Source organism: Jaculus jaculus, chromosome 12, assembly GCF_020740685.1.
Source record: "Jaculus jaculus isolate mJacJac1 chromosome 12, mJacJac1.mat.Y.cur, whole genome shotgun sequence".
Taxonomy (NCBI): Eukaryota; Metazoa; Chordata; class Mammalia; order Rodentia; family Dipodidae; genus Jaculus; species Jaculus jaculus.
In genome coordinates this window covers 55,195,139-55,221,760 of record NC_059113.1, presented here as the reverse complement: position 1 = coordinate 55,221,760, position 26,622 = coordinate 55,195,139, and the positions used below count along the sequence as shown (strand labels likewise).

Below are 26,622 nucleotides of genomic sequence, written 5' to 3'. Positions count from 1 at the left end.
GATCAAATGGGATCAAACTACAAATCAATAGCAAGAAAAGCTATAGAGCATGCACAAAATCATGGAAACTGAACAATTCAGTACTAAATAATGAATGGGTCAATGAAGAAATCAAGAAGGAAATAATAAGAATAAAAATAATTCATAGAGTCAAAAGATAATGAGAATAAAACATACCAAACTTTTGGGACACAATGAAGGCAGTCCTAAGAGGGAAATTTATAGCTTTTTTTTTTTTTTTTTTTTTTTTGGTTTTTCGGGGTCTCACTCTAGCCCAGGCTGACCTGGAATTCACTATGGAATCTCAGGGTGGCCTCAAACTCTCAGCAGTCCTCCTACCTCTGCCTCCCAAGTGCTGGGATAAAAGGCATGTACCACCACGCCCAGCAGAAACTTATAGCTTTTAAGCGCCTATATTAAGAAATTAGAAAGTTCTCAAGTAAACAACCCTTCACCTTAAAGCTTTGGAAAAAAGGCAAATTGAAAATCAGGTGGGAAGAAATAATGAAGATTAGGGCACAAATTAATGAAATAGAGACAACAACAACAAAATCCAAAGAATCAATGAAACAAAAGAATTGGTTCTTTGAAAGAATAAACAAAATTGATAAACCTTTAGCAAATATGACCAAAAGAAAGAAGAGCCACAAATTAACAAAATTAGAGATGAAAAAGGCACTATTACAACATACCAGAGAAATTAAAAAAATCATAGGGACTTACTATAAGAACATTTACTCCACTAAGTTTGAAAATCTGAAAGAAATGGATGATTTCCTTATTTTATATGACCTGCCTAAATTAAATCAAGATGAGATTAACCACTTATATGGACTATAACAAGTATGGAGATCCAAACAGTTATCAAAAATCTCCCAACTAAAGAAAGTCCAGGCCCAGATGGATTCACCAGTGAATTTTACCAGACCTTCATGGAAGAACTAATACCAATGCTTCTTAAACTTTTCCATAAAATACAAAAAGACAGAATCCTGCCCAACTCCATCTACAAAGCCAGCATTACCTTGATACCAAAACCAGGCAAAGATAGAACCAGAAAAAAAAAAAAATTACAGACCAATCTCCCTCATGAACATAAATGCAAAAATTCTTAACAAAATATTGGCAAGCAGAATACAAGAATATATCAGAAAGATCATCCTGACCAAGTTGGCTTTATCCCACAGATGCAGGGATGGTTCAACATATGCAAATTGATAAATGTAATACATTATATAAATGGACTGAAGGACAAAAATCACATGATCATCTCATTAGATGCAGAGAAAGTATTTGACAAAATCCAGCATTCCTTCATGATGGAAGTCCTACAGAGACTGGGAATAAGAAGGGACATATCTCAATATAATAAAGGCTATTTGTGATAAGCCTACAGTCAACATATTACTAAGTGGGGGAAAACTGGAAGTTTTTCCACTAAAATCAGGAACAAGACAAGGTTGTCCACTGTCCCCACTTTTATTCGATATAGTACCGGAAGTCTTAGCATAGTAATAAGGCAAGAGACACACATAAAAGGGATACAAGTTGTAAAGGAAGAGATCAAGTTATTATTTGCAGATGACATGATCTTGTACATAAAGGACCCTAAAAACTCTACCAGCAAACTGTTAGAGCTGATAAACACTATAGCCAAAGTATACAAAATAAACACATAGAAATCAGTAGCCTTCCTATATGCTAACAACAAACACACAGAGGATGAAATCAGAGAATCCCATTCACAATTGCTTCAAAATAAATGAGAAAGTACCTTGGAATAAACCTAACCAAGGAAGTAAAGGATCTCTACAATGAAAACTTTAGAACCCTCAAGCAAGAAATTGCTGAAATCACTAGGAAATGAAAGACATCCCTTGTTCTTGGATCAGAAGAATCAATATTGTGAAAATGGCAATTTTACCAAAAGCAATCATATTTAATGCAATCTCCATCAAAATCCCCATGGCATTCTTCACTCAAATAGACAAAAAAAAAAAAAAAATCCAGAAGTTTATTTGGAAGCATAAAAAATCCTTGAATATCAAAAACAATTCTGAGCAACAAAAATAAGGCTGGTGGTATCACCATACCTGAATTTAATATATGCTACAGAGCCATAGTAACAAAAACAGCATGGTACTGGCACAAAAGCAAATACGTAGGTCAATGGCACAGAATAGAGGACCCAGATGTATGTCCAGGTAGCTATAGCCACCTGATCTTTGACAGAAATGCCAAAAATATTCATTGGAGAAAAGACATCTTCAACAAGTGGTGTTGGGAAAACTGGATATATATCTGCAGAAGGATGAAAATAGATTCTTATCTCTGTTCATGCACGAGAATTAAGTCCAAATGGATCAAAGACCTTAATAACAGTTCTGTCTTTCTTTTTCTTTTTTTTTTTTTTTTTTTTTTTTTTTTGGTTTTACGAGGTAGAGTCTCACTTTAGCTCAGGCTGACCTGGAATTCTCTATGCAGTCTCGGGGTGGCCTCGAACTCACAGTGATCCTCCTACCTCTGCCTCCCGAGTGCTGGGATTAAAGGCGTGCGCCACCATGCCCGGCTTCAGTTCTGAAACCTTGAAACTGCCACAGGAAAAAATAGGGGAAACCCTTCAACATATTGGTCTTGGCAAGTACTTTCTGAATATAACCCCAGTTGCTCAGGCAATAAAACCACAGATTAATTGCTAGGAATTAATGAAATTACAAACCTTTTGTACAGCAAAAGACACTGTGAATAGAGCAGAGAGGAAACCTACAGATTGGGAGAAAATCTTTGCCAGCTATACATCTAATAGCATATTCATATCTAGGATATACAAAGAACTAAAAAAAAATATAAACAAGCCAATTGAAAAATGGGCTATGGAACTAAATAGAGAGTTCTAAAAAGACGAAATACAGATGGCACAAAGCATCTAAAAAAGATCTAGGGGGCTGGAGAGATGGCTTAGTGGTTAAGCGCTTGCCTGTGAAGCCTAAGGACCCTGGTTCGAGGCTTGATTCCCCAGGACCCACGTTAGCCAGATGCACAAGGGGGCACACGTGTCTGGTGTTTGATTGCAGTGGTGGAGGCCCTGGTGTGCCCATTCTCCCCCCCTCCCCTCTGTACCTGCCTTTGTCACTCTCAAAAAACAGAATTTTTTTTTTAATTTTTTAATCTTTATTAACATTTTCCATGATTATAAAAAAATATCCCATGGTAATTCCCTCCCTCCCCCCACACTTTCCCCTTTGAAATTCCATTTTCCATCATATTACCTCCCCATCTCAATCATTGTACTTACATATATACAGGCCCAGGAAACCAAATGTCACATGTTCTCTCTCATATGTGGATCCTAGCTACAAATAATTGGACTTCTATGTGAGTAAGAAGAAAACTCAAATTCCAGGTCAGCCTGGACCAGAGTGAGACCCTACCTCGAAAAACAAACAAAAAAAAAAAAAAAAAAAGAAGAAAACTCAATAGCAGAGGCCAGTAAGCTAGAAGGGAGATACAAAGGGAATAGAAAGGGAGGGAGAGGGGTACCTAATAGGATGGTATTGTATATATGTAAGTAGAAGAACAGATTAATGGGGTTGAAAAGGCCTAAGTGAGGTCAGGGGAAGAGATTGAGTAAGGAAAGGTGGAAGGAGGGCTAATATAAATCTAAGAGGATATAAATAAGTCATATGGCAACCCCAAGTTTTTTTTTTTTTTTTTTTTTGAGGTAGGGTCTCACTCTTGCCCAGGCTGACCTGGAATTCACTATCAAGTCTCAGGGTAGCCTTGAACTCATGGCGATCCTCATACCTTTGCCTCCCGAGTGCTGGGATTAAAGGTGTGCGTCACCACGCCCGGCTTTCCAATTTTTTGGACAGTGGAATACACAGGAGCCATAGAGTGTTACTAGAAAATTTTCAGTGGTAGGGATGGGATGCCTTCCAGTGAATTGTTGGCAAGGGTTGTCCCTGATGCCCCCACACATTACAGGCCATTGCCAAGGCCCTTGGTTCCCCACCAGGAATAGATGGTAAGACCCTCTTGCTTAAGGCTCCACATACTTTGGCTGTAAGATCACTGAGAAACCCTGCTGGAGCTGAGCTGAAAACTTCTTCCATGTAGAGCAGCTGACAGAAAGCTGGAAAAAGCCATGCTGCATGCAGTTCAATGGGAGAGAGTGTTTGGCTAAATGTGTATACTGTGCTCACCAAACTGCCCAGTGACCACTTCTCTTGACGTTCATGCCCATTTATTTATGCTACTATCACTTTTAGCTAGAGAACCTTTTCTTCTCAGATGGCAACGACCTTGGGATGACTCAGTAGGCACCATAGTGCTGAGAAGAAGTAACAGAGGAGTGCTCAGCACTGAAATATATCAACCACACCTTCCATGGCTCAGGGTCCATTGCAGAAGAGGTGGTAGAAAGAATGTAAGAGCCAAAGGAAGGGTATGGCTCCTTACAGTGTGCTCCTCCAGACACAAATTGGCCTGGATATCCAGGACCTCACAGTGCCTGACATTACTTACACAAGACCATCATAAGAAGAAGAAAAGATCATGACATCAAAATAAGAGAGTGATTGAGAGGGGGTAGGGGGTATAATAGAGTGTGGAGTTTCAAAAGGAAAAGTCGGGGGAGGGAGGGAATTCCCGTGGGATATTGTTTACAATTATGGAAGTTGTCAATAAAAAATACACACACACGTATGTAGATATATATAATAAAAAAAAAACTGATAGCATGTTTAGAATAGAAAACCCAAACAAGGGCTGGAGAGATGGCTCATAAACAAATCAGGATGTGGGTGGCATATGCCTGCAGTACTTGGGAGGCTGAGGCAGGAAGAACAGTTTAAGGCCTGCCTGTGCTACATAAAGATAGCCTCTCTTAAAATAAGAACCAAGCAATATGAAAAGTTAGCTAAAAGTAAAAATCTCTTTTTCCCCTAGACCTCAATCCTCTGACCTAGGAAGCAACATGATTTTCTGTATTTTAGGATTTTCCTATATGCATATAGAAATTTTTTTTTTTCTCGGAGGCAGATGGGAGTGTTCTGTTCACATTCCTCTGTACCTTTTTATTCATCTTGAAGTCCTTCCATGTCTATATCTTTACCTTCTTTCTTCTGTCTTCTTGGTTATATGATGTTTCATTATATGAAGATGATAGAACCTTCAATAATAAGTATTTTAAGATTCTTCCTCTTGCATCTAAGACTGCAGGGAAGTCTCCCATTCATGTGCATATGTATGCATGTGAGTATCTGTAGAATAAATTGCTGTTGGTGGAAGTATTATGCCACAGGTTGGCATACTAATGGGTGTGTTGTGCCCAAGTGCCCTTCCTGGGGCTGCGCCAGCTCAGTCTGCCATCATCCTATGCTAGTATTCATTCCTTCCTGAACCTGTAACCACACATCACTTTTGACCAGTTAAAAATGAGATTTTTATTTTGCTTATTTATTTCTTATTACTTTTCTTATTTAGAAACTAGATCTTTGTGGTGATGCATAACCAATCTTTCTCTTTTCCCAAGGTGAACATGGATGACCGGTTTGGGCAGATCATGATTGAAAACCTCCGGAGGCGACAGTGTGACCTGGCAGGGGTAGAAACCTGCAAGTCATTAGAGTCACAGGTCAGTGCATACATGGGGCATCTGGCAAAGGAAGGGCATTCTCTCAGATGCCATGTGAAAAGCCCTGTCCTGCCTGCACCACAAACAGTGAGGGTTTCTTTGATGCTAGGACAACCCAAGTCCTGCCTATCCTCTTTGGTATGGAAAACACAACTTATATATACTACGGCCTAAAATTTTATTTATCTCTTTATTTTTAAAATATTTTATTTATTTGAGAGAGAGAAAAACAGAGAGAATGGGCACACCAGGGCTTCCATTCACTGCAAACAAACTCCAGATGCATGCACGACCTTATGCATCTGGCTTACCTGGGTTCTGGGGAATTGAACCTGGGTTGTTAGATTTTGCAGACATGTACCTTAACTGCTAAGCCATCTCTCCATCCTGCAGTTTCTTTGTGTGTGTGTGAGTCATTACAAAGATATTTTATTTACAGCTGAATATTATAGTTCAATGGCTTAGTCCATGTATTACTACAATGCAACTATATTTAAATAGTACATATGTAACTATAACTAAATAATAGAAACATGCACAGTTAATAGTTTTCTTTCCAAGAAAATTATAATAGAAATTTTAAACTTTTTTTGTTTTTTTGAGGTAGGTTCTTGCTCTGGCCCAGGTTGACCTGATTCACTCTGTAGTGTCAGGGTGACTTGAACTCACAGCAAGCTTCCTACCTCTGCCTACCGAGTGCTAGGATTAAAGGCATGTGCCACCATGCCTGGCTTAACAATTTTCTAATAATCCTTTTTCCTTTTATTTCTTTGTTTTATCACATTTTTTTCTTTTCTTTTTTTTAAAAATTTTTATTAGCATTTTCCATGATTATAAAAAAAAAATCCCATGGTAATTCCCTCCCTCCCCCCCCACACTATCCCCTTTGAAATTCCATTCTCCATCATATTACCTCTCCATCACAATCATTGACTTTTTTTTTTTTTATTAGTTATGTGCATACTCAGTGTGTAAACAGCCATGTTGGTACCATCATTAGCTTCCTCCCTGTCCTCCCCCCTCTGAAGGGACCCTCCTCCTTGGGGATTGTGGGTCATGCATTGTGGGGGTTGCCATCACTTATGGGGAAGAAGCAATATCTCTGTGCCTAATGTCCCAACTAGTGGTTCTAACACTTTCCGTCCCCTCTTCCACTAATTACCCTGAGCCATGTTGGGTTCATTTTAGGTCTACTTCAGTGACGAGGTCTTGGGAGCCTCTGTGGCTCTGGATATCTGGTTTGGTAGGAGTTGAGTATTCTCTGTGTCTATCTCCTTCACCCTTGTGCTGATACCAGGTTCACCAAGAAAGCAGCACTCTTGCTCATTTCCCCAGTTATTCTATGGTTTCAGCTGGGCCCCTGGTGAGTTGTGATGGGCTGAGTCTCTCCTCAGGTTCTGTGTCCATCTGAAAAAGAGAAGCAGATTCTCCTACAGAGAATGAAGTCAGCATCAAATAAATGCCATCCACAAATTTTTATGCCCAATTTACTTTGTACTGTGCAAAATTTCAAACAAGCATAAAAGGATGAATACTACATTGAATGCCAATCATCACTCAGTGTTGCAGTCAGGTTTGCATTGCTGGCAGAAATCGCCCAACTAAGAGCAGCTTGTGGGAAAAGAGGTTTATTTTGGCTTACAGGCTCGAGGGAAAGCTTCACAATGGCAGGGAAAAACGATGACATGAGCAGGGGATGGACATCACCCCCTGGCCCACATAAGGTGGGCAACAGGAACACCCCCAACAATACACTCCCTCCAGGAGGCATTAATTCCCAATCTCTATCAGCTGGGAACCTAGCATTCAGAACACTTAAGTTTATGGGGGACACCTGAATCAAAGCACCACACCCAGTTTCAATAATTAATAATATTCTACTAATACTAATTCATGTTTCCCCTCCACAGTATATTTTGTTAGCATTGTCAATGTACTTTCAAGCACATATCAGACAATGTATGATTGCAGCCTAAATTCTTCAGTGTGAATATTCTTGTACTATAGACTTCCCCCCAAGGATAGTGATGTCACCATCATGACACTTCACACATTTACTGTAACTTCTTTATAGCACATGATTCTCAGCCCATGTTCAGCTTCCGTTATTTAAAAAGATGCTTCCAGGTATATTTGAGTTGGAATCCATCCATGGGCCACACTTTATTTTTACTTTAATTAATTAATTTTGTTTTGTCTTTTTTTAAAAAAATTATTTATTTATTTGAGAGCGACAGACATAGAAAGACAGATAGAGGGAGAGAGAGAGAATGGGCGCGCCAGGGCTTCCAGCCTCTGCAAACGAACTCCAGACGCGTGCGCCCCCTTGTGCATCTGGCTAACGTGGGACCTGGGGAAGCGAGCCTCGAACCGGGGTCCTTAGGCTTCACAGGCAAGCGCTTAACCGCTAAGCCATCTCTCCAGCCCTTGTTTTGTCTTTTTTAAGTAGAATCTCATTATAGCCCAGTCTGACCTGGAGTTCACTCTGTAGCCCAGGTTGGCATCAAACTCAGGATGATCATCCTACTTCAGCCTCCTGAGTGCTGGGATTAAAGATGTGTATCACCATGCCCAGCCCCCTTCTTTTTTTTAATGAGAGAGAGAATTGGCATGCCAGGGTCTCCAGCCACTGCAGTAGAACTCCAGATACATGTGCCACCTTGTGCATCTGTCTTAGGTGGCATTGGGAGTCCTTAGCCTTTGCAGGCAAGTGCCTGAACTACTAAGCCATCTATCCAGCCCTCCCCCATTTTTAAAAAATGTCATTCATTTGCTGGAGATACCTCCTACCCCTGCTGCTGTAGATTAAGTTTTGTCATATGACCTCCAGCTAGGTTGTAGATGAAGCTGTGTGTTATAACTGTAATCTGAGCATTTGGCAGGCCAAAGCACAAGGATCATAAGTTCAAGGCCTTCCTGGGCTAGTGAGCTCCAGATCAACCTGGACTACATGGCCAAGGCCCTGTCTCACATCCAACAAGCCAACCAAGCAAACAAAAGCTCTTATCCATAGAAAACTGTTTTTCCCCCCTTAGTTTTTCAAGATAGAGTAGTCTCACTATAGCCCAGGCTATGTAGTTTCAGGGTGGTCTTGCACTCATGACAATCCTCCTACTTGTGCCTCCCAAGTGCTGGGATTAAAGGTGTGCACCACTATGCCTGGCTGAAAAGTGTTTTTCCTTGATATCTTTTTAAGTATATTCCAGTGAGTTTTCCCCCATGAAGACAATAAATGCTCAAATATAGAAAATTAGAAAGTGAAAAGGGGAAAGATGATAGGGACCAGGATGAGCTTTTGAAAGAGGACTAGTGTCATAGCAGTCCTTATGTGCTGTAAGGCCTTGTGGTTCTCCAGTTCTCTCTACCCCACTTTCAGAAAGACCGGCTGCTGTTGAATGGGTGGGAAACAGCATCAGCAATCAACATGATGGAGTTGTACAGCAGGTTACCACGAGCAGAGGTGAACAGGTAAGTGACTGGCAAACCTAGCTCCATCATAGCTAACTAGAAATCAAAGGCATGATTATCTGTATTCATTCTTTCCATTCTTTAAAGTGAAGCACAATACAAAACCTTAAGCAGACTTATTTTGAAATAAGGTAAACATTGGTAACTGCTTGAGAGAGTAACTCATTAGCTACTGACTGAGATAGCACCTTTGTCGAAGCAGATTATTTGAGTCAGAGTAAGCAGTTGCATATGGAAAATTCCCAGAGCTTTTGATACAGTGGAAATTTTGTATAATCCCTGTTTTGGAGCAGAAGAAAGATGATGTTGGCCAAGCATCTGAAAGAGAAGACTGCAGGTGACAGGTTTCTAAATGGGCTTTTCCCTCCTTACAAAAGAGAGATGTGGGCTGAAGAGATGGCTCAGTGGTTAAAATGCTTGTCTGCAAAGCCTAAGGACCCAGGTTGGATTCCCCAATGCCCACATAAAGGCAGATGCAGAAAGTGGCACATGCATCTGGAGTTTGTTTGCAATGGCTGGAGGCCCTGGTGCCCGTTCCCCCACCCTTGCAAATAATCAAATAAAAAAAGAGAGATGTGTTCATTGTTCTAAAATAGTTTCAAATTACACAGTGCCCATGAGGTGTTTTCTGCTCAGTTATGGGGCAGATAATTCTTATTACAAAGTCAAGCATATTCTCTGGATGTCAATAGATAAATATTTATTGACACATAGCCTTCTGGTTTCTGAATCAGTAGATTCATACTACAAATATTAGTGTGGAAATAATTCTCCCCTTTTTAACTTAAAAATAAATCATATTGGGCTCAGTGGGTAAAGGTACTTGATAAACAACTGTGACAACCCAGAACCCAGCTAAAGCTGGGTACAGCAGGGCATGTCTGTAATCCCATCACCCCTGCAGCAAGATGTGAGGCTGAAACAGGAAAATCCTTGGACATTTGGGGCAGCCAACCTTGTGTGCACAGAGGCAAAACAAAGAGATCCTGTCCCAAGCAAGGTGAAAGATGAGAACCAGCATCCAAGGTTGTCATCTGACCTCCATACATGGGTCATGGCATGCTGGTACACACACATACACACACACTTTAATCATTTGTAATTGTAGCACAAAGACATGAAGTTTAAGCCAGGTGTGGTGTTGTATGCCTTTAATCTCAGCACTTGCGAGGCAGACATAGGAGGATCACCGTGAGTTTGAGGCCACCCCAAGACTACATAGTGAATTCCAGGTCAGCCTGGGCTAAAGAGAGAGACTTTACCTTGAATAAAAGTCTCACTTATTTCATGTGTGTATAACATGTAAAAACATCACGTACGTACATCAGAAGTTGGTAATGAATGCCTTGAAGATAGAGAAAGAACACTCTCTATATAAGCACATTAGTGCTAACTGGATTCTTCTGGAAGCTTTTTTACAGGCTTGCTTCCACTTGATGCTTGTTAGGATGACTGATTTGAGCGTCCCTTGTCTGGCATCTGTAATGGTGATGCTCAAGCAACTTTATTCTACACAAGTAGAGTAACTTGTAGGCAGTCTTTAAAAAAGAATATTTTCATTAGCTGGGCATGATGGTGCACACCTTTGATCCCAGAACTTGGGAGGCAGAGGTAGGAGCATCTTCTTGAGTTCAAGGCCACTCTGAGACTACATAGTGAATTTCAGGTCAGCCTGGACTAGAGTAAGACTCTACCTTAAAAAAAAACAACCCACAAACTACACACACACACACACACACATTTATTTAAGAGAGAGAGAGGCAAATAAAGAGAATGGGTGCGTGGGGGCCTGTAGCCACGGCAAACAAACTCCAGACAAATGTGCCACCATGTGAATCTGGCTTGTGTGGGCTCTGGGGAATCAAACCTGGGTCCTTTGGCTTTGTAGGCAAGTACCTGAACAGTTATGCCATCTCCCTAGCCCTTTATTTGATTTGATAGGCAGTTTTTTGTCTCGTGTGGCCATTGCCTTTTGTAACCCCAACAGAGGTCAGGGATGAAATGGAATGGGCTTTGCTCTGTCTGTCCTGAACAGCCCTGTCAGCTTTGTCAATGTTATGTAGCTTGTCTGTATTTGCTCAATACTGTGGAGTATAAAAAGAAATCTAGTGCTGCTCATATATTTGACAAATGCTGAGTGCCTGTTGTGTATTCAGTTCAATTTTTAAGTCTTGCCAGATGTGGTGGCGCACGCCTTTAATCCCAGCACTTAGGAGGCAGAGGTAGGAGAATCACCATGAGTTTGAGGCCACCCTGAGACAACATGGTGAATTCCAGGTCAGCCAGGGCTGGAGTGAAATCCTACCCTGAAAAACCAAAAAACAAACAAAAGTCTCCATAGGTTTTTTTTCCAATCCCAATGCTGTTTGAAAGTACAAAATCTCTTGTGTTGGGAAGATGGCTCAGCAGTTAAAGGTGCTTGCTTGTAAAAATCCAAAAATCTCATCTGATACAGTCTCTTTTCTGTAAACTCAAAACACAAGTTACATATATGTAATGGCCCAGAGTAAAACTCCACTGCAAAAGAAAACACAGCAAGGAATGACTAAACCAAGTACAACATCAAGAATAAATAGGGGGCTGGAGAAATGGTTCCAGGGTTAAAGGCACTTGCTCACAAAGCCTGACAGCCCAGGTTTGATTCCTCAGTACCCACATAAATCTCGATGCATAAAGTGGTTCATGCATCTGTTGCTTGCAACAGCAAGAGGCCCTGGTGTGCTCATAGACACATTCCCTCTCTCTCTCTGTCTTTCTCTCTCTGCCTCACTCTCTCAAATAAATAAAAATACTTAAAAAACAAAAACAAGCAGGGAGGGCTGGAGAGATGGCTTAGCGGTTAAGCGCTTGCCTGTGAAGCCTAAGGACCCCGGTTCAAGGCTCGGTTCCCCAGGTCCCACGTTAGCCAGATGCACAAGGGGGCGCACGCGTCTGGAGTTCGTTTGCAGAGGCTGGAAGCTCTGACACGCCCATTCTCTCTCTCTCCCTCTATCTGTCTTTCTCTCTGTGTCTGTCGCTCTCAAATAAATAAATAAATAAATTAAAAAAAAAAAAAAACAAGCAGGGAAAACATTAAAGCCTGCAGCTCCATGTCAAGAATCTTGGACCTGCAACAAAAGTCTCTGAGCTTCCAATTCTGCCTCTCCAGCTGGGCTGATTACAGCCTGAAGAAAATCCATCCTGAGCCCTTAGGCTTGCACAGGAAGTGCACTAAACCACTGAGTCACCTCTAGTCTGTCATAATGTTTTGTAGTTATCCTCTTTTCATGTAAAATGTAATGAAAATCTCTCTGTAGCAGTAACTGCTGTCATTATCACCTTCATCTTTTTTATTTATTTTTTAAGGTAAAATCTTGCTCTAGTCTGGGCTGACCTGGAATTTACTTTGTAGTCTCAGGGTGACCTCGAACTCATGGTGATCCTCCTACCTCTGCCTCCCAAGTGGTAGGATTAAAGGTGTGTATCACCATGTCCAGCCTTTTTTTTTTTTGGTATCTTTAATTGTATAAATGATAAATATACATCTCACCTATTTTCATTCTCTGCACAGAATAGAATCCCTCGAATTCCTGGATGAATTGGAGCTTCTAGAACAGCTCATGCAGCATTATTGCCTGTGCTGGGCCACCAGAGGAGGCCATGAACTTGGTATGATATTGTGCTTCTGTTGCTTTGACCTGGAAGGAGGGAAGGTGTTTCCTCCAAAAAAATGAAGGGCATAGCTTTAACTTTAGGCTCAGAGAACTAGGGAAATACACACACACACGTGTGTGCGTGTGTGCATGTGTATATCCACAAATGTGTCCTGAGAATTCATGATTTTCTCTTCCAGGTTTTTATAATGCAGAATTAAGGAGAACTGTGTGAACCACAATCTCCAAACTATCAGCCCTTGACAGGGCTGCTGTGGGGTTTTTGCAGTTGGGAAGATTGAAGACTTTGAGGATTTAAAATAATAATAAAATACCCAGTGTTTGTCTTTTCCACTAGCCTGCAAGTTTAGTAGACAGTAAACACAGATTGCTTCATCTGTAACAGACCCACACAGCTACAAGTGGAATTTACCCCCTTATCTCTGGGATTAGGGTGTGGTTCCCTAGCTGTGGCAGACAGGGATGAATCTCATCCCAGCACCTTGTTCTCTTAGTTTTTTTTGTTTTGTTTTGTTTTTTCAAGGTAGAGTTTCACTCTAGGCCAGGCTGACCTGGAATTCACTCTCTAGTCTCAATCTCACAGTTATCCTCTTAACCTCTGCCTTCCAAGTACTGGGATTTTGATTCAGCCCTTCTGTATGCCTGTCCTCAGTCCTCTCTGACCCCCAGTGACTAATTATTCTTAGGCCAACTCCAACCAGTGAAGACCACATCAGATCCCAGGCCCATGTAGAGCTTCCCTTCAGGCTTCCTCAGATATGAGCTGAATGATATATGGCCTCAGACAGGCAGCTGGTAGGAAATAAAAATGTGACAGAGGCAATAGTGTAACAATTCTGAGTAACATGAGACTGGTCATAAGCCTGCTTGGGCTTACTCTGCTTATTAACTTACCCAGCTGTGCAGTTCGACCCACAGAAACTTCCAACATTGTTTTTGATTCAAAATCACTTATTGATATGTTTTACATTGTAATCCTCTCTATTAATTATAAAATATTATAACTTTTAGTTAGGAATCTAGAAACTTCTATCTTTTTTTAAATTTTTATTGTTTATTTTATTTATTTATTTGAGAGCGATAGAGAAAGAGGCAGAGAGAGAGAGAGAGAGAGAGAGAGAGAGAGAGAGAGAGAGAGAGAGAGAGAATGGTCATGCCAGGGCCTCAAGCCACTGAAAATGAACTCCAGATGCATGCGCCCCCTTGTGCATCTGGCTAACGTGGGTCCTGGGGAATCGAGCCTTGAACTGGGGTCCTTAGGCTTCACAGGCAAGCGCTTAACTGCTAAACTATCTCTCCAGCCCTAGAAACTTATAAAAAGTATAACAAAGAAAATCTACTTGGTATGCCTGTGATAAACATCAATAACATTTCCTGCTATGTGTCCTAGATTATCTTGTTTATTTATTTACTTGGCCTTCCTTTCTTCCTTCCCTCCCTCCCTCCCTCCCTCCATCCCTTCCTTCCTTCCTTCCTTCCTTTCCTTTTTTCTGGTTTTTTGAAGTAGGGTTTCACTCTAGCTCAGGCCCGAGCTGGAATTCACTATGTAGTCTTAGGGTGGCCTTGAACTCACAGCAATCCTCCTACCTCTGCCTCCCTAGTGCTGGGATTAAAGGCTTTGGGCTTATTCTTTTTTTTTTTTTTATTATTTATTTGAGAGAGAAAGGGGAAAGAAGGGAAAGAAAGAGAGAATGGGCATGTCAGGGCTTCTAGCCACTGCAGATGAACTGTAGACATATATGCCACCTTGTGCATCTGGCTTATGTGGGTACTGGGAAATCAAACCTGGGTCCTTAGGCTTTGCAGGTAAGCACCCTAACCTCTAAGCCATCTTCCTAGCCCTTTGGGCTTTTTTTTTTTTTTTTTTTTTTTTTTTTTTGCCCAAACATGTAGCTAAGCTGACTTCAATTTAGCTTCATGCAATTACAGGTTTTACCACCATACCTGACTTTATTTTATTTATATTTTGAGGTGTTAGGGTTCAAACCTAGGGCTTCACACCTGCTACACAAGCAGTTTACTTCTGAGCTATACCCATAATCCTTGTCTTTTTAATTAATTAATTTATTTATTCATCTGCAGGGAGAGAGAGGGAGAGAATGGGCGTGCCAGGGCCTCCTGCCACTGCAAACAAACTTCAGATGCATGTTCCACTTTGTACATCTGGCTTTAGGTACTGGGGAATCAAACCCAGGCCACCTGGCTTTGCAAGCAAGCACCTTAACCACAGAGGCATCTCTCTGGCCCCCTTGTATCTCTTTCTTTTTCAAGTTTTTTTTTTTTTTTTTTTTTTAAGTAGGGTTTCACTCTAGCCCAGGCTGACCTGGAATTCACTATGTCTCAGGCTGACCTTGAGCGCACAGTGGTCCTCCTACCTCTACCTCTGCCTCCCCAGTGCTAGGATTAAAGGCCTGCCCCACCATGTCTGGCCCTTGTCTTTTTTTTTTTGAGGTAGGGTTTTGCTCTAACCCAGGCTGACCTGGAATTCACCGTATAGTCTCAGCATAGCTTTGAACTCACAATTATCCTTCTACCTCTGCCTTCCAGGTGCTGGGATTAAAGAAGGTGCACACCAACACACCTTATTTATTTATTTTTTTAAGGTAGGGTCTCATTCTATCCCAGGCTGACCTGGAATTCGCTAGGTAGTCTCTGGGTGGCCTCAAACTCATGGTGATCCTCCTACCTCTGCCTCCCGAGTGCTGGGATTAAAGGTGTGCGCCACCACGCCCAGTTTAGGCTGTCTTCTTCTTTTTTTCCTCAAGGTAGGGTTTTATTCTAGTCCAGGTGACCTGGAATTCATGATGTAATCTCAGGGTGGCCTCAAACTCATGCCAATCTTCCTACCTCTGCCTCTCAAGTGCTGGGATTAAAGGCATGCATCTCCATGCCCAATTTAGCTGTCTTATTTTTAATGGAGTTGAATTTTACATACTCATGGAACTTTGGTTCTTATTTTTTTCAAGTTAATGTGACATAAGCATTTTTCCTCTTCTTGCTAAAACCTCTTGCTGAGCATAATTTTAATGAGTTTATTAGATTCTGTCACATGATTTTTTCTCACATCCTTCCATGCTTTGGAAAACATAGGATGCTTCTAATGCTCTGTGTTAACTCTCCTTAAGAAAGAAGCAGTATGTTGAAATGGCTTTTTTGTCACTGCCCCACCATATGGTGTTTTTGCCATAAGGTGGTAGTCTCAGACTGGCCTCAAACTTGTGATCATCCTGCCTGAGTCTTCTGAATGCCAGGATTACAGTTGTGTATCTGGAATTCACTATGTGACTCAGGGTGGTCTTGAACTCACGGCAATCCTCCTACCTCTGCCTCCTGAGTGCTGGGATTAAAAGCATGCACCACCACGCCCAGTTGGTACAGTGAACTTTTAAGTGCCAGGGTCTTCTTGATCCCCACCCTCTGCCAGCTGCCTGGAAGGTTGGTTTGTAATGATGAGGAATCATCTCTACATGTGCTCAAAGTTCAGCAGTTAAAAGATAGATTTTAGATGTTTATAGCAAAGAGCCCATAAATTGTTATAATGCTTTCCTAATCCATTTTTAAACCACCAATAAACAAGATGGCCTAACCTCTTGCTTCCTTATAAAATTTTGTTTCATAACAGGAGAGCAGAGGTGCAGTAGCAGATACACTGGCACCCAGGGTCAGCTCAGAGCTCTGGGAATGGTCTCATTCTCCCCATGCTTGCTGTGCTGCAGGGGTCTGAGCAGCATCTGTGTTTCCTCCCCTCAGGCTTGAAGGAGATAACCTGCTGATCTGTGGAAGGCTCATGCTTAGGCAGAAGCTGATGTCTCTGGAAGAAGAGGTCACTGGGCTTCCTCAGGGATGGGGAGGCCTCATCTCCAGCCTGGATCCTGTCCCTCAGAACCTCAGTTGTGAAGGTGTTTGTGCCAGATCTTGACCCCGATCCTGTTAACTTATCATTGTTTAAATAAATCTCACTTGCCAGTTACCTGTGCATTGGACCTCTACTGGTTGTCTGATGCTTTCCTGGATTGTGTGGTGTGGAGTGGGCCAGGATTCACAAAGTCTGTGACAGCTACATCCAAGGATTCTGAATCTCCCTTGGACCTTGACTCACCCCTATGAGTCAGACCCAACTCATGCATGACCTAGAATCCATCTGGGCATTTACTTTGTGTGTTCTTTATTATAGCATGTCGTGGGCCCTGCCCCTTGACCCCTGGCAATTGCAGATGCTAGAGCTCTTCCCTGGCCAAGCTAGTCTGCTTAAGAGCATCCTTCATATTGGTTATCAAGGCAGGACTTAAATGTTCTTGTCCCTGTCCTTGGAACTCAGTGTGTGTGGCCTCCTGTGGCAAAGAAGGTTATACCAATTGAGCCGGGCATGGTGGTGCAAACCTTTAATCCCCGCACTTGAGGATTGCTGTAAGTTTTGAGGCCACCATGAGACTACACAGTGAATTCCAGGTCAGCCTGAGCTAGAGTGAGACCCTGCCCTGAAAAACAACAACAAAAAGAAAATAAACAAAAAAGGTTAGGGCTGGAGAGATGGCTTAGCCCAACACGAAGCCCACAATTCATAAACATAAGGCCTGTTCACACCTAGATAACTTTTTGGTTACATGACACGGCCATAAACATGGACCACCTTATTCAGGAATAGCGGTGGGGAAGCCCTTGGGATACTCCTCAACTGGGAAGTTGCTCTACCATTTGGAGCCTTTGGGTCAGTGTTCCCTGGAGCTAGGTCTTGCCCCTCTTGTGGCATGCCTGTTAATGGGAGTTGGTATGCTGAGACAGCCTGAAATAAAATTGAATCATCGACTGAGAAAGCTGTTTCCTTTCTTGTCACCTTTCACATCTCAGGTCAAAGGTAAGGGTTCCAGTTAATGATGATGTGTCTTAGTCCCTTGTGTCTGCACACTGATCCAATATCTGGAGCCTTGAGACCAGCCTTACTGAGTATAGGTCAGCTTAGTGGAGCAAGTCCATTAATTTAAAAAGATGGAACAGAATAACAAACATCACAGCACATTACCATTGGTAAATATGCGCACCATCTTTGCAGTCTTTTCATTTGTATGTGTGTATTGTGAGTAGGAGACATGTCTGTTCTGTATCAGCATAGGCTGAAGTCATTACAGCTCTTCCCAGAGGGCAGCAAGAGTTCCTAGCTAGACTTAAAAAACCCAACGTTGCATTCATTTTTTAAAACTTTTATTTATTTTTGGTGTTTCGAGGTAGGGTCTCATTCTAGCTCAAGCTGACCTGGAATTCACTGCATAGTCTCAGGGTGGCCTTGACTCAGAGATCTTCCTACCTCTGCCTCCCAAGTGCTGCTATTAAAGGTGTGTGCCACAACACCTGGCTTTTTTTTTTTTTTTTTTTTTTTTTACTTTTTACTTTTTATTTTATCATTTTAGATAAAAAGGAAATTTCAGGGGAAATAATGTTCCATCACCACTTATGATTGTGTTATGAAATCTCTCTCAAATACCATCTTGGGCTGGGGGTATAGCTCTGTGTAGAGCACGTGCCTAGCATGCACAAAGTCCTGGCCTCTGCTCCAGTACCACCATACAAAACATCAATCTTTAAACATATATATATGTATTTATTTGAGAGAGAATGGGCATGCCAGGGTCTCTAGCCACAGAAAACGAACTCCAGATGCATGTGCCACTTTGAGCATCTGGCTTATGTGGGTACCAGAGAATTGAACCTGATACTTAGGCTACACAGCTAAGTGGCCTAACCCCTAAGCTATCTGCCCAGCAGCTCAATTTAATTTTTAAAAGGGAGTTCAAGAGCTCGAGAGATGGTTTAGTGGTTAAGGGGCTTGCCTGGGAAGCCTAAGGACCCAAGTTTGGCTCCCCAGAATACACAAAAGTCAGACACACAAGGTCACACATGCGTGCAAGGTGTCACGCGTGAGTGGAGTTCAGTTGCAGTGGCTGGGAGGCCCCGATGTGCCAATTCTCTCAAAATAAAAAAGGGGGCAGTCCCAGAAGCCATAGCTTATTAATGAAAGACTCCAGTGCCAGGGATGAGATACTTCCCAATAAATTGGTGGTCAGGGAGGCCACAGAGGCCCTTGAAACAATGTATTTATGTTTCTCTTGGTTACCCACCTAAGCAAGGTGTTCAGTCCCTATTGCTGAAGATACCACATGTTATCTATTGTAGGATGTAAGGAAATCAAGCTAGATTTGAGCTTCCTTCCTGTTGGCTGGCTTTCTTCATGAATGGAAGTTGTATGCAGCCTGCCAGGGGAATAAAGTCAACTGTCCTACCCCACTGCAGACCCTGTGTGTTCCACAACCAACCTTCCAAGCAAGATGTGTCTACTGGTACAATAGTGGCATGACTTATGGGACTAACCCAGCTGCTTCCTGATTGGTTTTGAGGCCCACATCACAGGAGGAAATTCATGCCTGACACTGAAAACCTGGCCAGAAGTCTGTCTAAGATCCTAGGCCCCAGGGAAGAATTTACTATTGTTACTGTAGACTAAACAGGATGTTACACTCCTCCTAAATATTTGTTCCCATAGATTAGTGCTACTTATAGCTTTGATCACAGAGAAATTTCTTTCTGCAATGGGCAGAGGTTAATGCAGAAATGCACAGCTGACAAAATTACCAAGAGTAGGACTGGAGAGATGGCTTAGTGGTTAAGCGCTTGCCTGTGAAGCCTAAGGACCCCGGTTCGAGGCTCGGTTCCCCAGGTCCCACATTAGCCAGATGCACAAGGGGGCGCACACATCTGGAGTTCGTTTGCAGTGGCTGGAGGCCCTGGTGCACCCATTCTGTCCCTCTTTCTCTCTCTGTTGCTGTCAATTAAATAAATTTTTTAAAAAAGAACATTTAAAAAAAGTTACCAAGAGTTTACAATGATTGTGATGGGGAGGTAATATGATGGAGAATGGAATTTCAAAGGGGAAAGTGGGGGGGGGGGAGGAATTACCATGGGATTTTTTTTATAATCATGGAAAATGCTAATAAAAATTTTTTAAAAAAGAATGTTTGAAAAGGTAGACACATACGGCATGACTTAAGTACCGTAACATCTATACATGCATGAAGACATCCCATGGCATAATGTTTATGTTTTATGTATTAGTTAAATAATTTAAATTTGAAAAAAGTGCCAGCCATCATGGTACACAATCCTAGCACTAAGGAAATGGAAGCAGGAGGTTCAGGAATTCATCCTCAGCTACATATCGAGTTCAAGGCAACCTTGGCTACATGGACCCTGTCTCAACAAAAACAGTGAGATATGGTAGAATACACCTATGGTTCAGCCTTCAGGAGCTGAAGTAGGAGGATGGCTGGTTCCAAGCCAGCCTAGGCTATATCGCAAGACTCTGCCTCCAAAAACCAAACAAATAAAAAAATATAACCTTGTCCTTTAAGAATGTTAATGTTGGGGCTGGAAAAATGACTTAGCTGTTAAGGCATTTGCCTGCAAAGCCAAAGGATTCCGGTTTGATTCTCCAGGACCCACATAAGCCAGATGCACAAGGGGGCACGTGCATCTGGAGTTGGGTTTACAGTGGCTGTTGTGCACATTCTCTCCCTCTCTGCCTCTTTCTCTGTATCAAATAAATAAAATAATATATTTTTTAAAAATTACCAAGAGTAAGTAGCTTTTGTGTGGTCAGCTTTAAACAGGATATCTAACCCCCCACCACAAGGCTCAGGAAACCTCATGGAAGAGGAGTATGGAAGGAGTGGGTGGAAAGAATGTAAGAATGGGAGGATGGGAAGGAAGGGGCACTATGAAATGCTGTCTTAAGGATATGACTTAACCATTACACTCATGAACCCCACAGCAGCTGTGCTTCACTACACAAAATTGAGGCTGTCAATGTTTCCTCATTGATGAGAAAGAGCTCATCAGACCCTGCACCTCCCAGAATAGCTAATGGCAGCTGATAGCTGCTGAGGGAGGGAAGTCATGTTCTTCAGTGGCTGCACCACTGGTAATTTGTCAATGCTCCAGTAAAGAACCTCCCACCCATGCTTATGCCATCACCTCTGATTGAATTTAGGAGTCAAAAAACAAACAAACAAAAAACACTAAGGCAGGAAAGTAGTATGGGGATTGGTTGGGGAAAAGGGCTTTGGTGGAGGAGGGATGGACAGAGTAATTGGGAGGAGTTGTACTTACTTTCATATTGCTAGGAAAAAACACCTGACCAACAACAGCTGATGGAAGGAAAGAGTTTATTTTGGCTTACAGTCTTGAGGAGAAGCTCTCTCACAGCATGGGAAGGATGGTAGAGCAGAGGTTAGACATCACTTCTTGTCATAGTAGCTGAAAGAAAGCAGTAAGAGACTGAGCTGAGCTTCTACTAGCAAGAAGGAACTGGCTAAAACACCTCAAAACCTGGCCCCAGCAATACACCCCCAGCAAGGCTTCTCACTTTCCAAATTGCCACCTGCTGGGACCAAGCACTCAAAACATGAGTTTATGGGACACATCTGATTCAACCACAGGAAGGAATAAGACCAAAGTACGTTATATACATGTATAAAAGTATCAAAAATAGTTTAGAAATAAGGTATCAGCAAGCAGATATCATCAAGACTCCATATCTAAAAGATATTTAAAAATATGTTAACTGTGTTTCAAAATATATTAACTATCTTTTTCTAATAAAGGAGTTTTCAAAATATAGAAAAGTGAGGGCTAGAGAGGTGGTTCAGTGGTTAAGGTGCAAAACCTAACAGCCTGAGTTTGAGTCCCCAGTACCCATGTAAAGCCAGATGCACAAAGTGGTGCATGTATCTGGAGTTTGTTTTCAGTGGCTGTAGACTCTGGCATGCCCATTCTCACCCCCCCAATTTTTTTTTTTTTTTTCGATTTAGGGTCTCACTGTAGCCCAGGCTGACCTGGAATTCATTATGCAGTCTCAGGGTGGCCTCGAGTTCAAGGCGATCCTCCTACCTCTGCCTCCCAAGTGCTGGGAGTAAAGGCGTGCGCCACCACGCCCAGCCCCTTAAACATTTTTTAAAAGTCAGTTAATTTAAAGACAAGTGTTATAAAAATAACAATGTAGGCACAAAAAGTTTTGAAAAACTCCCAGAAATGGTGTGTTTGGAAATACTGAGGTGATATTACTCCTCATGTAAGTGCAGAGGGTTATCAAGCTTCTCTGTCACAGCCCATGTGCCTAGGACAGGCCTGCTAAGGTGTTTGACTTGTCAGGTTGGAATGTGAAACTCAACTGTGTTTATGAATTTGACTGTTGTAGGCACCTCATGTGCATGGAATTATACAGTCCTTGTTCTTCAAATCCAGTTTAGCACACCTAACATGATATTTTTGAGGTTCATCCATGTGGCATGTGTTAAAACTTTCTCTTTTTTTAATTTAGAATTTATTTCCTTTTTTAAAAAAAATATTTTGTTTTTATTTATTTATTTGAGAGTGACAGACAGAGAAAGAGGGAGAGTGAGAGAGAGAGAGAATGGGCACGCCAGGGCCTCCAGCCACTGCAAACAAACTCCAGACGCGTGCGCCCCCTTGTGCATCTGGCTAACGTGGGTCCTGGGGAGCCAAGCCTCGAACCGGGGTCCTTAGGCTTCACAGGCAAGCACTTAACCCCTAAGCCATCTCTCCAGCCCTTAAAATTTCTTTTTTAAAGTCACCAATGCAGTGTGCCAGTCATTCCCCTCAGCTTAGTCAGAGATAGTGATATTAACCTCCAGCAAGAAGAGAAAGCAAGCTAGTTTTTCCAAAAGTGGAGAGAAGCCATAGAAATACCCTGAGCCATGCTCATAGCTGGAAAGTGTGTTTCTCATTTTCTCTCATAATATAATAATTGTAACTTTCCCTCTCAAGATAGTTCCCATCTTGGCCAGCAATATGTAACAGGGTGCTCAGGGTCTAGGAAAGTCCTTGATTCCAAACCCAGGTTTATTTCTAATTTTATAAGACTTGACTAAAAAAAAAAAAAAGCCTGAGGGACCAGAGAGATGGCTTAGTGGTCAAGGTGCTTGCTTGTGAAGCCTTAAGACCCAGGTTTAATTCCCCAGAACCCATCTGTGGTGGCTTGATTCAGGTGTCCCCCATAAACTTAGGTGTTCTGAATGCTAGGCTCCCAGCTGATGGAGATTTGGGAATTAATGCCTCCTGGAGGGAGTGTATTGTTGGGGACAGGCTTATAGGTGTTATGGCCAGTTTCCCCTTGCCAGTGTTTGGCATACTCTCCTGTTGCCATGGTCCACCTTATGTTGGCCAGGGGATGATGTCTACCCTCTGCTCATGTCATCGTTTTTTTCCCTGCCATAGTAGAGCTTCCCTTTTGAGCCTGTAAGCCAAAATACACCTCTTTTTTTCCCACAAGCTACTCTTGGTTGGGTGATTTCTACCAGCAATGCAAACCTGACTGTAAGACCATCTAAGCTAGATGCACATGGTGGCACCTGCATTTGGAGTTTGTTTGTGGTGGCTAGAGGCCCTGACATGACCCCGCCTCTCTCTCTCTCTGTCTCATAAATAAAGTAATTAAATATAAAAAATGAGAAAGATAATTATTAAATTACTATATTTTTGCAGGAATTACAGAGCCAAAGAAGGGCACCCACATGGCTAGAGATCCCACATGGAGGGTCTGGGAAACTGGAAAGAGAAGAGAGAAAAGAAAGTTCAAAGATCTCCTGCTATGTGGGGAGCTGGAAGATAATAAAGGTCCATGTGAAGAGGAAGGGCTAGAGGGCTCTCCCCTCAGCTATGCCTGGCTAGGCTTGGGCCTAGCTGAGGGCAAATTTACCAACAGCTGGAAGTTCCCAAGTGGTCAGGCAGCTCAGAGAGTGTCCCCTACCCTTGCAAATGTATTTATAACCTTCTGGTGGTGGGCCCTGCATTCTGGCTCAGGTGAACCAGAGACCTGTCTCAGAAAGAGACTAGCCCTGACACCAAATTCCAGGGCCTGAACTTGACCAACCACAATGTTTCCTAGGAAAGACCTTCCTCCCAGGAGGAGTCCCAGGTTTTTTTGTGGAAAAACAGGTCTAGGGAAGTAGGTAAGAGATAAGAAGTCAGATCATCTTTGATTTCTAGTAAGTGTAGACATTCCTGTCTTACTTTCCGGGGCCCAGTCATCCTAACTGAATCCCTCTCAGTACTGAGGAGTGGAAGTGCTGAGATGAATCTGGCCATGTGGATTTTGGTCTTTTGGAATTTGTGTGCTGGAAGAATGAGAAACTTGCTACTTGCAACCGAAGATGCCTTCTGGAGCAATAAGCCAAGTTTTATGGACTATTCTGATGAGAGTTTGAGAATACTAAATAAGCTGGGCATGGTGGTGCATGCCTTTAATCCTAGCACTCGGGAGGCAGAGGTAGGAGGATTGCCATGAGTTCGAGGCCACCCTGAGACTCCATAGTGAATTCCAGGTCAGCCTGGGCTAGAGTGAGACCCTACCTCAAAAAAAGAGAGAGAGAGAGAATACTAAGTGTAGAGAGAACTGTATTTGGAGTTTTGGCTTATCAACTTGCAGTCTTGGCATATGAAACTTCTGGGGGGAAGGAATGACTGCAGAAGACTGGGCTATTGGCATAAGGGCTGGCTGTGTTTTGCTGCCCAGGCCCAGAAAGTTTGATCAAAGTTAAATTTGTAATGGACTGATGTGCTTGGCTAAAGATATGGCACAAAGAGATTAAAAATTTTAAATTGGAAAAACTCAAGCAAGTTTAAAATTACTGGTACAGAACTGGTTGCTGAAGCTGCTACTGTCAAATACAAGCATTTGAAAGGAAGATGGCCCAATGACTTTACATTAAAACAATGGAAAAGATGCCTGAGCAAAGACTATTGTAGATATTCAAACTCTTTTGTAAAAGAGTTGACTGGAAAAGAAACCTGATTTTCAAGGTTACAATTTATTTTAACCATGAATTAAGAATATGGCTGTGTCATGCACACCTGGTATTGATTTGGGAAGCATGAAAAAAATGCATGGAATAGTCATGAAGTTCACATGGTCCCAGGAGCCACTGCGGAGACAGCATGAGGCAGGGTGTGATGACCCTAATAGACTGTCAAAGCCATTGGGAAATGGACCATGGATTGCATGGAGTCCTGAAGATGCTTGGATATACCAGGACTATAAAAGGACTACCATGGAGGCTGTTGCCTAGGGATGGAAATTTTCCCTGGATATTCAGCTCAGCTGGAGGAGTGGAATTGGAAAATACAGAGACACCTCACTGGTCAATAGTTATGATATTGGACTTGAACTGCAGAATTTTGATGTTTGCTTGATGGTTATTGAGTTTGCATTGTTCCGGTCTCCCCTTGCTATGCCTTGTAGCTGTTGAAAATGTTTACTCTGTGCCTTTAATATTTTGATAGTATATAACTTGAAAATAAGTATGTACTATAAAAGCAAAAGCTCTTATAGGACTTACAGCTAAGAGACAATCTTAAATCTCAGATGAGACTTGGGACTTTAGAACCATCTTAATTTGGTAAAGACTATGGCAAGCTTTGAATTTAGACTGAACACAACTTACAATATAGATGGTTATGAATATATTGGGGGCCAGAAGCAGAATGTGGTAGCTTGAATAGATGTCCCTCAATATATTCAGGATTTCATTAAAGCTTGTAATGGATCTCCAGCTGCCTGGCTGGAGGAGGTATCACTGGGCTGATCCTAGAGTTGAGCCCTAAGGCATGGGGGTGGATTTGAAATTCCAGTCTAAAGATATGCAAAGTGCCTGAGCTTTCCCTGGTGTTTCTGAAGTGTGCTTGCTTGCGCTAATGGTGTGGCTTTTGGGTTTTGGCTTGTGGCTCTTCTCTCTGCTTGGGCTTGTGAAAGTAGGCCAGCTTCTTCTGCCATTGTAGAACTTCCCCTCTATCTTCACTAAATCTCCCTCTTCATAACTGTGTCTGGTGAGGAAGTTCATCCAGTCATGTGAGGCTGACTGTTACAGCCTACCTTTGTCATGTGGTGAATATTTTTCCAGTTTTCTTTTTTTCTGTTTCTATCTTGTAATGTTTAATCTTGATTGTCAACTTGATTGGATCTAGAATCACCTAGGAGTCAAATTTTTGGGCTTGCCTGTGAGGTTGATTCTAGAGCAGGTTAAGATGGGAAGACCCTTCCTTACTGTGGGCAGCACCGTTCCATGGGCTGGAGTACCAGAGGGAATACACAGGCGTTGAGCTGAGTGTGAGCACTCATTGCTCTCTGTGTCATGACTGAAGGTGAGCAAGCTCCTGTGGACTCATGCCTGCACCATCATGATGAACTATCCCTTGAACTGTAAGACAAAATAAACCCTTCTTTCCTGAAGCTGCTTCTTGTCAGGTATTTAGTCATAGCAGTGAGAAAACTTATTAATTCACATATGTTTTGTATTTTCAATGAAATCATAAGTATCCTTTCAAAGCTAAACTTTTTATCTTGAAATAATTGTAAATTCACATGCATTTGCAAGAAAAGGTCCAGGGTGATATTCTGTAATCTTTTTTTAAAAAATTTTTATTAACATTTTCCATGATTATAAAATATATCCCATGGTATATTCTGTAATCTTTATATATTTCTAAATGGTAATGTCTTTTGACTGTTGTCTTTTTGAGACAGAGTCTCATTATGTAGCCCAAGTTGTTCTCAAACTCACGATTCTCTTGCCTTAGCCTCTGGAGAGATGGCATTGTAGGTATACACCACCACATCCAATGTCTGTTTGTTTTTCAGGGAGGGTCTCATTCTATAGCCCAGGCTGACCTGGAACTCTGTAGTTTTAGGCTGCCCTCAAATGCAGTGATCCTCCTACCTCTACCTCCCAAGTGCTGGGATTACAGGTGTGTGCCACCACACCTGGCTTACATCCAATGTTAGTATTTTGGAAACTATGGTGC

At 42.1% G+C, this 26,622-nt stretch overlaps 1 protein-coding gene across 2 annotated transcripts in view; it reads left to right on the top strand.

The window, feature by feature from the left end:
* Positions 1-16,726, top strand: part of Lcmt1 (leucine carboxyl methyltransferase 1) — an 85,163-nt gene extending 68,437 nt beyond the window's left edge. For both annotated transcript variants that reach the window (XM_004668335.2, XM_045131774.1), the window contains 4 exons: positions 5,534-5,635; positions 9,012-9,103; positions 12,654-12,751; positions 16,507-16,726. In XM_004668335.2, coding sequence (XP_004668392.2) covers positions 5,534-5,635; positions 9,012-9,103; positions 12,654-12,751; positions 16,507-16,529 — 315 coding nt within the window. In that variant the 3' untranslated portion in view covers positions 16,530-16,726. The remainder of the gene's footprint in view (positions 1-5,533; positions 5,636-9,011; positions 9,104-12,653; positions 12,752-16,506) is intronic.
* Positions 16,727-26,622: the final 9,896 nt, after the last annotated feature.